The sequence below is a fragment of the Scatophagus argus genome, chromosome 9 (genome assembly GCF_020382885.2).
Source record: "Scatophagus argus isolate fScaArg1 chromosome 9, fScaArg1.pri, whole genome shotgun sequence".
Taxonomy (NCBI): domain Eukaryota; kingdom Metazoa; phylum Chordata; class Actinopteri; family Scatophagidae; genus Scatophagus; species Scatophagus argus.
In genome coordinates, this window is record NC_058501.1 from 21269340 (window position 1) to 21281942 (window position 12603).

Sequence of the window (12603 nt, forward strand, 5' to 3'; positions counted from 1 at the left end):
AGGAATAAATAGGCCAGTTATAGACCTAAAGCTAAAAACAAGGGCAGCAAAAATAAATAAAAAGCGACAATAGCCAACAGTATTTAGTATATACAACAATAATACCTTCTCTGCAGCACCGCTTTAGTGAATGAATGATTGCATGCAAAATAACGTTATTTTTCTCAGAAATTTGAGCCTCATGCAGGACTTAAATTTATCAGTATTAAAAACCGTGAACTTCCTTTTCTTCACAATGTTTCTGTGTGGAGTAACTGTCAGGGACGACACACTGCTTGTGGTGATTGTAGTTACTCTTCATATGGCCGCGTGAGGGCAGTAAACGCCGCAGTCGGTGACGCAGCTCTGCTCTTCTTCTTCGTTTTTTAATTTTTTTTTTTTACATGACGCGTTTCCGCTTACCACTTCAGCGGCGTGTGTTAAGTTAGCAAAATATTTGCTGATTGTATTATTTATGTGCTGTGTTTTGTAAAGAGTGAATGCACAGGTAACTATCTTACATAACAACGGAGGTATGGACGTATCCATAAAGTGTCGTCACTGGGAACTTGTAAGCTACCGCTAAAGCTAACAACTTATTTGTAGCTGTGAGTTAGCTCATCTAGCTAACTCACAGCCTGCTGCTTCTGCCATAACAACAACGTTGTTTGAGCGTTTTGATAAGCGGTAAGTGAAGTTGGTGAGGGTCTTTTGTCTCAAATACACTGTTTTAGCGCTTCTCCTCGCACATTTTTAATCTAAAGCAGGAATCCGTGAGCACTTTGTAGGTTGCACCTGTATAGTTATATGCCTTCCAATTCAACTGTTGTGTCTTCAAGTCTGCTTTTATGATGCCTGTAATGTTTGGATTTTGGACTCTTCAATGGACCTCTTAATTCAATGATGTTTTAGCATTGACGCTATACTGTAGCTAGTTGTGGTGTTCTGCTGGACTGCTTTATTTACTTTATTGAGAGGTTTTCCTAATATGCTGCCCCTCCCGTTTAAGTAAATAGAAAATACATGTGATGCAAGAGAGCACAAATACGTTGGATATTTGGTTGCAGGCGGATTACAGGTGATTGTGTTCTTGTGATGTGACTGCTCTGTCAACAGGCACCATGGCCAGTCTAGAGCAGTGGGTGAATGACCGTCTCCATGACATCCTCGGGTTGAGTGACAGATATGTGTCTCAGTTCATCATTGGCATTGCACGGAAAGCATCGAGTCCTCAAGACTTTGTGAGTCGTCTCGAGCAGACGGGCACGATTGACATCGACCAGAGTGTGATTGCCTTCACACAAGAGCTCTTTGACAAGGTATAGTCATTCAATTGTACCATCCTTCCATGTGAGGATTTGCCATAAAACACACACATATGAACTCAAATGGTACAGTAAGCACATGCGTTTTGGTGGGTATGAAAATTTGAACAATCCTCTTTACCACTGTGCGTTTTAGATTCCTCGCAAGCAGGTTGTTGAGAAACCATCCCGGGCGGTGGAACGGGAAGCCATTGAAATGGAGAGGAAGAATAAGACATACACGTTGCTGGAGGACAGCGACAGCGATGGAGACGCTGTGATGGAGAAGCAGAAAGGAAAGAAAAGCAAAGACAAGGAGAGAGGAAACAAGAGGAAACACATCAGACAGAAGAAAGAGAGCGAATCGTCTAGTGAGGATGAAGCAGCTAAAAGGTAATTCAGATATTTTCTGCTGATTTTATTATTGTTTGTTTATTCATTACTGTTTTTTGTTTGTTTTGTATTGTTTGACTTAATAACACATGTTTATGTATTGCGTTAATAGTAGAGTAGGATAGCATGTCTCTGCATTTGCAGATCACAGTTAGAGCTTTTAAATTTTCCAATTCATTTTGAGGTTATGATATTCTGAAATTCATACTTTAACATGAGATTTGAGATGTTTAATGTATCTCCGATTGCAAAAATTACACTCATGTCAAATTCTTAGGCTGGGAGGCTTTGCTACAGAAAATACCAAAGTTTTTATTAGGCAAGGTGTAATGGCTATACAACAGTTTATGCACAGCAATAGAAGGAAAGCAAAAGGTATAGCAGGAATAAGATTAGTAACATGGGGGAAAAAAAGACGTGAGTGCTAAAGTAGGGTTTTTCTGGCACTGATGTATTGCTGGACACTGTCAAACAGTCTCTGGAATGGGGGCCTGAATTTTTGCTTTGTATAAAATGCCAGATTTGTGATCTGAATTAAATAATTGTGTTCATCGTGTGCTATAGAGTTTGCTGTAGGCCACCTAATACGTTTCTTTGATTTGTCAGTTCCAAAGCCCATAGAAATAAGCAAATCAGTCAATCATTTAATCACTACCACACAAGTTGATTTTTGATGCCTCTGATACTTGAGTGCTTGATTGATTAAGGCTGTGGTTGAAAGAAACGAAGGAGAACCAGCCGAGTATCGGAGAACTGACCCAGAGGCTTTGTAAACAAGTAATAACATGTTTTAATGGTGCGCAGAAACTGATGCTTTTTTTCTTTGTGATATCAGGGTTAATTCAGACATAAGGGACCAGAAGTCTGTCAAGAAAGAAGAGGAGGAAGAGGAGGAGTGGGAGAAGGAAGAGAGAGAGCGACAGCAGGACATTGAAGAGAGAGATGCGTTTGCTGAACGAGTGAAGCAGAGAGACAAAGACAAGACACGCAGCATAGCAGAGAGGACTGACAAAAAGGTGGGAGATGACGGAATTACAACACAGCTAATCCATCTCTTTAAAGCTTGCCCACTAGTTCATGTCAACACCTTCATCTTTTTTATTTTCTCCAGGCTTATGAGGAAGCACAGAAGAGGCTGAAGATGGCTGAAGACGATCAGAAGAATGTGGTAGGTGCTCTGAGTTGGGTTTTTGTTTGTGCTCAAAAATCACCATATTTTGAATATTCCTTTCACTGTCGCATGTAGACCTTTGAACAGGAAGAATCAGTTTGACAGAATCCTAATTGTGTAATAAGGTTTCTGATCCTTTGTCTCCTTTTTGCCCTCTAGTTACCAGAGCTGAGGAAGCGCTCTCGGTGGGAATATCTAAAGAAGAGAGAGTCGGAGAAGTTGGAGGACCTGGAGGCAGAGATCAAGGACGAAGAGTACCTTTTCTCTACAGACGAAATGACTGAGAGAGAGAAAAAAGAGCTAGAATACAAACGGACACTTCGAGACCTGGCTAAGGATTATAAAAAGGCTGGTGCCAAGGAACAGGATGAAAGGAAGAACAGATACTATATGCCAGAAGAAAAGAGAAGCAAGGTAGGAACGAGGGATGTCACATGCTGACACAAATTGCCGAGACAGTCAACTGATAAAGTGTGCACAGGTTCACTTGTTTAAGTCTTTCCCTCCCTCCCTCTTTGCACTGACCAGGAGGTACCCCAGAAGGACCTGGAGCTGGAGGAAACTCCCATGGAGCTCGGAGGAGAACAAGGACGCTGGGAGGAGGAGAGGCTGAAGACGGCCTCCCTCAGCTTCGGGGCGAAGAAGGAGCGAGAGCAAAGAATGAAACGCGAGCAGGAGAAGTACCAGCTGATCCTGGAGGAGGACGAGATGATCGACTTTGTCAGCACCGCCATTACCATGAAGGGAACTCTGACAGAAAAGGTGGAGTTGAACCTTCTAACTCTTTATTGCTGTTGCTTTATTGCTAGTTTTCTGGCGAGATCCTGTGACAACATCTTTGGGGCCATAACAAACACTTTACTTTTGATGTTTACTATCAGGATCAGGAGGCCCCGGCCCTGTCGCAGGCGGAGCTGAACAGACAGTCCATGCAGGAGGTCCGACGCAGTCTGCCCATCTTCCCCTACAGAGACGACCTGCTGGCCGCCATCCACGAGCACCAGGTCCTGGTTATTGAGGGGGAGACGGGCTCTGGCAAGACCACTCAGATCCCACAGTACCTCTTGGAAGACGTGAGTGTAGAATCCATTGAGAGCCTCATATACTTATAGATTAAACATGTTATCGTAGAACTGTGACCAGAATACTTAACAAAAGTCCAACAAAAGGCAAAATCTCTGAAAACATGAGCAAAATGAGCAGCACTTCAAGGTAAAAATAGTAGTTGGGGAAACATGAATCTACGCCTCAGCCTGTTGCTCCTCTTCTCAGGGCTACACGAAAGGAGGCATGAAGATCGGCTGTACGCAGCCTCGCAGAGTTGCAGCCATGTCAGTGGCTGCCAGAGTGGCACAGGAAATGAGCGTCAAACTTGGGAATGAGGTGAACTTTGCACGTCGTCACGCCGAGCCCCATGTCATTACAGCACAGTTTTATTTTTTAAAAAAAGCAATGCAAAATGCAAATGCTTTTCTTGGATTCTTTTTTATTTCAGAATGTTATTGACTAATGCTTAAGACAGTTTGAAGTGGCTAAAAATTCTTGAATTAGCATTTTTTTTGTTAACTTTATCGCTTCTTCCAGGTGGGTTACAGTATTCGTTTTGAGGACTGCACCTCAGAGAGAACGGTGCTGAAGTACATGACAGACGGCATGCTGCTCCGAGAGTTTCTCACTGAGCCTGACCTGGCCAGCTACAGGTAATGCAGAGAAGAGAATCGCCAACTGGTCCTTACAGGGAGTTGTTCTTCAAAGGGGAATTCTGGTGTTTTTACACCTGCTTACATATTTTGTTGTATAAATGATTCACACTTGAACCGTATCCTCTCCTCGCTCTCCCCACACTCCCTCCCTCCAGTGTGATCATCATCGATGAGGCCCATGAGCGAACGCTCCACACGGACATCCTGTTTGGTCTGATTAAGGACATCGCCAGGTTCAGACCAGACCTGAAGGTGCTGGTGGCCAGCGCCACTCTGGACACCGAGCGCTTCTCTTGCTTCTTTGATGACGCGCCCGTGTTCAGGATACCTGGCAGAAGGTTCCCCGTCGATATCTTCTACACCAAAGTAGGAGCTAGTGTGTCATTTGAATGCCTAAGACAGCACACATTACTTCATATATTTTTTTAGATAATCGGATTATGGTTGCTGCAACATAACGAGGCAGAGTACAGTTTTCTTTCCTGGCCAATTTAAAAGAAAACATTATTCCCAGAAAACCTCCTCTGTTTTCTCGCTCATCTATGGAAATTTGCATTTTTACAAAAAACAATTAACAGTAAAGTGCAGACATCCTTCTGTGCAGCTTCTGTGTGGGTCGCTAAACCTGAATTTGAAAGAGAGGGAAATTTTTTCCTACAAGATTTTCAGAGTCAGATGAGTCTGGCTAAACCTGACCTTCAACCTGTGTGTGCGCTGTGTTGTCAAGGCTCCTGAGGCGGACTACCTGGAAGCATGTGTGGTGTCGGTGCTGCAGATCCACGTCACTCAACCTCCTGGAGACATTCTGGTGTTTCTTACTGGACAGGTATTATTTATAACAAGTGAGGGCTTTTTTTGTGAGCAAGTTTTGGACACAGTTGTACTGGGAGATTGTCCGTATTCTTTGTGTGTCTGCAGTATCTGAATATGTATGTTAGAGACAGATCCTTAAAGAACTGGCTGTAACCACAGTCTTTCACTCCTTACGTGTTTGGTTTGGTTTCAGAACAACTCGGATGTGTTTTGCATGTTGAGTTCAGTTTGTTTAGGATGATGTGAAAGTTGCCCAACAAACTCTGGTGCAGGCTAAGCCACCGTGTCGAGACCATCAGGACCGTAAAGTGCAGCGTGACCCGATGTTGTCGTTTCCTGTCAGTACTAAAAAAAGTATCAGCTTATTTGGCCAAGTAGGTTTCTAGTTCTGTGTGTACTTAAACACACAGTTCCAAGAACAGTTTTCAAGAGGATAGAAATAGACCTGAAAACAAGGGTAACAGAGCTGAATGGAAATAGGAAATATTTATCAGTAACACATGAACCAAAACTGCATGTGTGGAAGCGACCTCACTCTTCTTGTAACCTCACCAGTCTTCACGTAATGATGCTGCTAAAAAGGCTAAATCCTTATTATTTATCCTTGTGTGTGTCTTGCAGGAGGAGATCGAAGCGTGCTGCGAGATGCTCCAGGAGAGGTGTCGGCGGCTGGGATCTAAGATAGCAGAGCTGCTGGTCCTTCCCATCTACGCCAACCTGCCGTCAGACATGCAGGCGAAGATCTTCAACCCTACTCCACCCGGAGCCCGTAAGGTGAGGCGATGTTTTATTTAGGTGCAGAAAGGACTCTTGGGGAAACTTGGGAATTGTTTCCCAATCCAATTGTTCTGGATGTTGGAGGTCATAGTAGGATTAACATTTCAACTTGGCAGACACGAAATATTGATATTGAGCAAGACAACAAGTTTTATTTGTTTGAATGACATGAATGAAGACAAAAGCTCTCTGATGTCTGTTTGCTGCACCAGTTGTGTAACAAACAGGAGCCTTCTCATGTTTACTCAGATTAAATGTCCATGCTGTTGTTCGCCAATAGAGGCTGCTGTAGAACAGTGAGACTTGTGGAGCAAAGCTGAGTTTAACACTGTTGGGGCTTTGTTTTGGTGTTTTTAATCACGTGTTCCCGTTGTGTAACATCTGGACCTAATTCTCGTTCCACTTTGTTTGAGCAGCACGTGCTCACTTTATCTGTTGGAACTTGTGTTCTCGCCCTGTCAATTCTAGGTGGTGGTGGCTACCAACATAGCAGAAACCTCACTGACCATAGACGGCATCATCTACGTCATCGACCCGGGCTTCTGCAAACAGAAGAGTTACAACGCTCGCACCGGCATGGAGTCGCTCATTGTCACGCCCTGCTCGCGGGTAACTGCTCACTCTGTTTCTTAATGTTTAACAAGTGAGACGTCAGCGCTGAGGAGAAGTGATGTTAAATTTTATCCAGTAGTGTAGTGAACACACGTTTTCAAAAACCCTCAAGTTGACTCATTCAGGTGCAGGTGACAAGCGGTGGTATTGTATGCAAGTGAATGTCCAAGTGTAGCATTGCACTCATGTGGCAGCTGTTACTGTCAAACTGTGTGTGTGTGGATTGTTGGTTTCTGTATTGCTTTCAACTCTTGCTGCGTGTTTCTGTTTCACTCTCAGGCTTCGGCCAACCAGAGAGCAGGCCGTGCAGGCAGAGTGGCTGCTGGGAAATGTTTCAGACTTTACACAGCCTGGGCCTTTAAACACGAGATGGAGGAAACGACCGTGCCTGAGATTCAGAGGACAAACCTGGGAAATGTTGTCCTGCTGCTGAAGAGTTTAGGTGAGGGGTGGAAGCGCTCTTGAGTGGGATGTAATGACATTTTAAGTCATTAAGTCGGAGCACATTTTGGTGTCTGTGACTGTAATGAGCCAAAACCTTTTGCTTGCAGGCATCAATGACCTCATTCACTTTGACTTCATGGACCCACCTCCTCACGAGACTCTGGTTTTAGCTCTGGAGCAGCTATACGCCCTGGGAGCACTCAACCATCTGGGAGAGCTCACCAAGGTACAAACTCAGAGCCGAACTCTGCTCCAACTGTTGTTTTTACCATAAAAACGTCTCAGATGTCAGCATTAAAACAACTGGAAAACGGTCACGGAGTGTTGATTTCACCTGAATCTGTAGCTGTGAATATCAGTTAATCTATAAAATTTATTGTTATTGTTTGGCATTTTGCATAAAATTGACTGAAAGAGTTATTTCATTATTCAAATACTTTCAGATTAGTCCAATTTGATTAATCGACTAATTGTTGCTTCTCTAGTAAATATTTTATGACCTACTAATAAAAAAAAAATGTTGTTTTTTTATTCTTCCTTTCAAGTTGTGATTTTAAAATCAATCATCTTTTCAAAATGTAAGATTATTGTATTTAGGTGGAATGTTTTACACAGTGGATTAAGATTTGAGGTTTTACAATCTCAGGTCTCAGTAACTTTAATTATGTGTGCAGTTTCTATTAGTTCATCCTCATCCCTTTTTATCGTGTTCATTACTCAGGTTCATTCAAGTTGCTTTTAGCAAAACCTCAGTCATTGGGTTAAAAATGAGTGAAAACAACAACGATCCCTCAGTTCTTGTCCTATAAGGGGTGTCCAGCAAGCAGTGGGTCCCACATTATTCCACGCACTTCCTCCTCTTCTCACAGTCATTGGCAAACCAAAGAAACTTATTTTACGTTCTTAACTTAAACACAGAAATCAGACGTGTAACCTTCTTCTCTGGCATGTATAATCTGTGTCTATCTTCACTCTGATAGCCTGCATATTTGCATGACACATGGTACATACCTCATGCTAGTGAGCCTGTGCCATCATGGCTTCCTCGATCTAAAGTGCTGATACATCAGAGAGAGATGACTCACTCAATGCGTTTCCAACTTAAAACTCCAATTTCCACGCTAGACTCATTAATCAGTGATTATAAAGATTGAGAGGATGTTTTTCAGAGGGTTTGGCGCACTGCATCACTGGCAAAGGCTATTGTTTGTGAAATGAATAAAGTCTTTCACTGTTTAAATGTGTGTTTAACCCTTTGTTCTTGTTTGCCGGGATGCAGCTGGGTCGCAGGATGGCTGAGCTACCGGTGGACCCCATGCTGAGCAAGATGATCCTGGCCTCCGAGCAGTAAGTCTCCAGTCTGATTCTAGTAGGAGCCTTCACTTTATGTGACGTATTAAATCAAGTGGAGACATCAGTTTTTATACACAAGTCAAGCTTTTCCAGACTTCTGTTTGTCCAGTTCTTGATTAGGCAGCTGGGGTTTGTGGTCATGGAGGTCACCCCAGGACTTGTGTTGTAAATACGTGTTAGAAGATCGATTCTCCGAGCAGCAGAAAATTGATTGTTTCCACTCACCACCACCACCACCCTCCACCCACTCTTATCACGGTCAGATCAGCAGAGAGTCATTACATAACTCATATGACAGAAAGTGATTTTTGCTCTGACATGTGTAATCTGTGTCCATCTTCACTCTGATCGTCTGTGTATTTGCATGACACACTGCACATACCTGACACTAGTTAGTTTGGGTCACCATGGCTTCCTCGATCAATAATTTATCTCTAAGAGAGAAAGAGATTCACAGGCTTTAACGCAACTGCACAAATGATAAATGGTGTAAGTGAAAGGTGGGGAAGACCTCAAAGAAATTGGAACCTTATTTAGTGAATGCATTGGAGTTGATGAAGAAAACTTGTACAAGTATTGCTCTTCAGGTTTTTCTGTCTGTGCCTCCTTCCAGGTACAAGTGTTCCAACGAAGTGCTGACCATAGCGGCCATGCTGTCGGTTAACAACTCCATTTTCTACCGGCCCAAAGACAAGGTGGTGCACGCTGACAACGCCAGGATGAACTTTGTGGTGCCGGGGGGAGATCACCTGGTGCTGCTCAACGTCTACACACAGGTACAAAGTCAGTTCAGTCCAGTACACCTTCAAGTGAAACCGTGTCTTTATGGAGCTTGTCATGTGTTTGTGTCATGAAACTTGAATGAAAAAGTTATGGTGTCACCAAAGTCAGCAGGATTCATCTTCTGTGCACTGTGAATGTGTGTACAGAATTTAATTCCAGTCCATTTAATAGTTGTTGAGATTTCAGGAAACTGTGCACAACTTTGTGCAGCAATAAATCTGTTTTACTGATCAGGTTATTCATCTCGCAAACTGTCAGATTTATCTTGATGTCCCCACAGCTTGAGAGCCACGGTCTCACAGCTATGGCCTGTAAAAACCCAGAGGTCCTGATGTATTCACACTTACAACACGGTTGTTGTGCTAACTGTGTTTCTCCCTCAGTGGGTGGAGAGTGGCTACTCCACACAGTGGTGCTATGAGAACTTCATCCAGTTCCGCTCCATGAGAAGAGCCCGGGACGTCAGGGACCAGCTGGAGGGTCTGATGGATCGTATTGAGGTGGAGGTGGTCAGCTGCCAGGGGGACAACACGCCCATTCGTAAGGTCAGCAAAACCAAGAAAGCCCCCCAGAGTTTTTACACGGTTCACCAACAGAGAGAGTCGGGCCGTCATTGGCAAAAGTCAGGAAGTAGCTTGGATGTCATAGCAACTACATCAATAGTGTAAAGCAGAAATGCAAATTAAAAACTGTGGCAGACAAGACCTGCTGAAATATTCAACAACGTGGCCAAGATGTTGCCTGTTCTACATAAAATTAACAAACTTAAGATGAGGGTTTGAAACTGGCAGAAGGCAGTAATGCACAGAAGACCTCAAGCCGTGAGGCTGCTTCATTAAGCTTCATAAGCCTACATAATCATTTTCTTTTGTAGTTCATCTTTAGTCTGCGTGTATTCAAAGGGAGGTGAAAGGTTACCCTCAGAAACACTTCAGGTGAGTGGACGCTTCCTGTCTGAAGACACTAAGCTGGAGAAAATTAGATCCTCAGGCAAATCTGAAATATGTAATAAAATGTCAAAGGAAACTTGATCATCACTGAAATGAAACTCTCATATCAGACTCTGTGTGTGTTGTGAACGCACACACCTAAACCACTTGAGATAAAGCAAGGGCGTTTGTTTTATTAGTAGGGTTACACCTTTTTTCATCACATACTCCTTAAAGCAAACCCACAGCTTCTGCTCTTTTGAATTATATCATCAATAAACAATTTTAGCTAATATTGAGTTAATATAATTATCAGAATCTAAAGGGGAAACTAGAAGGTGATGTTGCTGTTGTTGTTATTTCTCTTTTTGTTCATTTATTTTACTGACACTTTTCAAAAAGTTGTATTAGTGTCTGAGTTTTGTCCATAAAGTGGGTTTAGTAGCTTTGTGTGTGTTCCCTGTGTTAAGCCAGGGGGCAGTGACGCCTCCTCACTTACATGCACACACAGGGAAAGTGAATTAGTCATTTGAAAATGTTTATTCAGTTTTAAGGCAATATGAACCTCCCACCTCGAGTCGTGTGTGACAGATGTCGTCTGTCAGCTGTGTTTCGGTGTCACGCTGCCCCTCACAGCATTAGTGTTGTGAGCACACCCAGCACCACCTGGCCCAGATTACAGCAGGTGTGAACAGTTTGTGTGCATCTGTGAAGACAAGACAGCAAATCCCACACGAAACCAACATTCGTACAAAACTCCGGAAGCACAGTTTCAGTGACAGCATGAGCGACCTGCTGTTCCTGCTTTCTGATGTCCTGTTATGGCTTATTTGAGTAAGACTCCCACCGGAGCCATCCAGCGCTACGTTATTATTTCTGATTATGTGTTCACAATCAAACTGAACTTTCAGTGACTAATTTCTACACATATCTGAGTGGTTTTGTGAAGCATACAGATGCAGTTATAATGTTTTATTTATTGTATTGTTTATTGTTTACTGTAAGAAGTTCATATCAGGAAGTCTAATTGTTCCATTTATACCCCTTATTTATGCTGTATTTATCTATAATTGACCTTTGACAATCTCTTCCGTCTCCCAGGCGGTGACGGCAGGATATTTCTACCACACTGCGCGACTGAGCAAAGGCGGTTATAAGACGGTGAAGCACCAGCAGACGGTCTACGTCCACCCCAACAGCTCTCTTTTCGAGGAGCAGCCCCGCTGGCTCATCTACCACGAGCTGGTCTTTACCACCAAGGAGTTCATGAGACAGGTCTGCCTGCCTAGTAGTAGTCTGCAAATGTGGAAGACAATCATTAAACATAGAAAATATAAATAACACTGTCACACCCTCCATCCCACAGTCCTGTGTGAAGGCTTCCACAGAATAACTGCATGTGGGATTGAGACAACACACTAATGAGGAAGTGTGACGAGTATTCCCGTGCAGTTTTAACCTGCATCCTTGCCCGTACAAACACAATGATTAATCTCTCTCTCTCTCCGCATGCTCCCAGGTGATTGAGATAGAGAGCGGATGGCTGCTTGAAGTGGCTCCTCACTACTACAAGAGCAAAGAGCTGGAGGACAGCAGCAGCAAGAAGATGCCCCGCAAGCAGGGTAAAACTAAAGACGAGCTGGGCTGAAGAGGAGACCGAGCCTCAGGAGGACAGATGGCAGAAATAAACTCTGTCCTCCTCTCTCAGGGCAGCTGAAAAGTAGAAAAATGACTGTGAAAGTTAGCAAGAGGAAAAGTGTGGGAAGTGTAGTTATTTGGTACCAATTCAGTACAGAATCTGCTACGTGGTTCTTGTCTGTCTCCGCAACGTGAAGCGATTGTGACCGTGCTTACCGTATCGGCATATTAAATTTGGGTCAAATTTGGCTGCACATAGTGGCCTGAACGGATGCTGAAACAAGCTTGAAGGCGGGTGTGGTGCGAAGTGGGTCACGAACGTCCATACTCGTTTAATCATAAACCACCACGAGGAAACGTTAATGCACTTGGATCTGAGATTCCTGCATCAACAGCAGCAGAACGGGCTCACTTGGCAGGTTTTGTTTTTTTCACAGCTCATTAAAGATATGAGACTGTTGGTTTGTTTTCCAGGTTGACATTCAGGCTTTGACAAATTGTGCATTTGTGAAAGCAGCACATTTTTATTGTGTGCAAATGGACGATTTCCGTCTCCACCGAGCTGAAAAGACTTCTTTGCAGACAATGAGTTTCACTCTTTCACGTGACTCTCTCAATCTTGTTTGTTTTCATTTTCTACTGCAATAAAGTTTTACAATCACTTGTTTTTGCCAGTTGGTTTACTGCTCGTCATTAGCCATCGG

General features: G+C 43.3%; 1 protein-coding gene across 1 annotated transcript; it reads left to right on the forward strand.

Moving 5' to 3' along the window:
- Nucleotides 1-365: 365 nt before the first annotated feature.
- dhx16 (DEAH (Asp-Glu-Ala-His) box polypeptide 16) lies at nt 366-12560 on the forward strand. Its single transcript, XM_046400041.1, has 21 exons — nt 366-666; nt 1096-1298; nt 1441-1676; nt 2512-2692; nt 2788-2844; nt 3007-3261; nt 3376-3609; nt 3729-3920; nt 4120-4230; nt 4432-4547; nt 4706-4916; nt 5278-5376; nt 5985-6137; nt 6609-6749; nt 7032-7194; nt 7304-7422; nt 8476-8543; nt 9163-9325; nt 9716-9877; nt 11363-11536; nt 11781-12560. Exons 2-21 carry the CDS (start codon nt 1101-1103, stop codon nt 11907-11909), a joined length of 3162 nt encoding a protein of 1053 aa, XP_046255997.1. The 5' UTR covers nt 366-666; nt 1096-1100; the 3' UTR covers nt 11910-12560.
- Nucleotides 12561-12603: the final 43 nt, after the last annotated feature.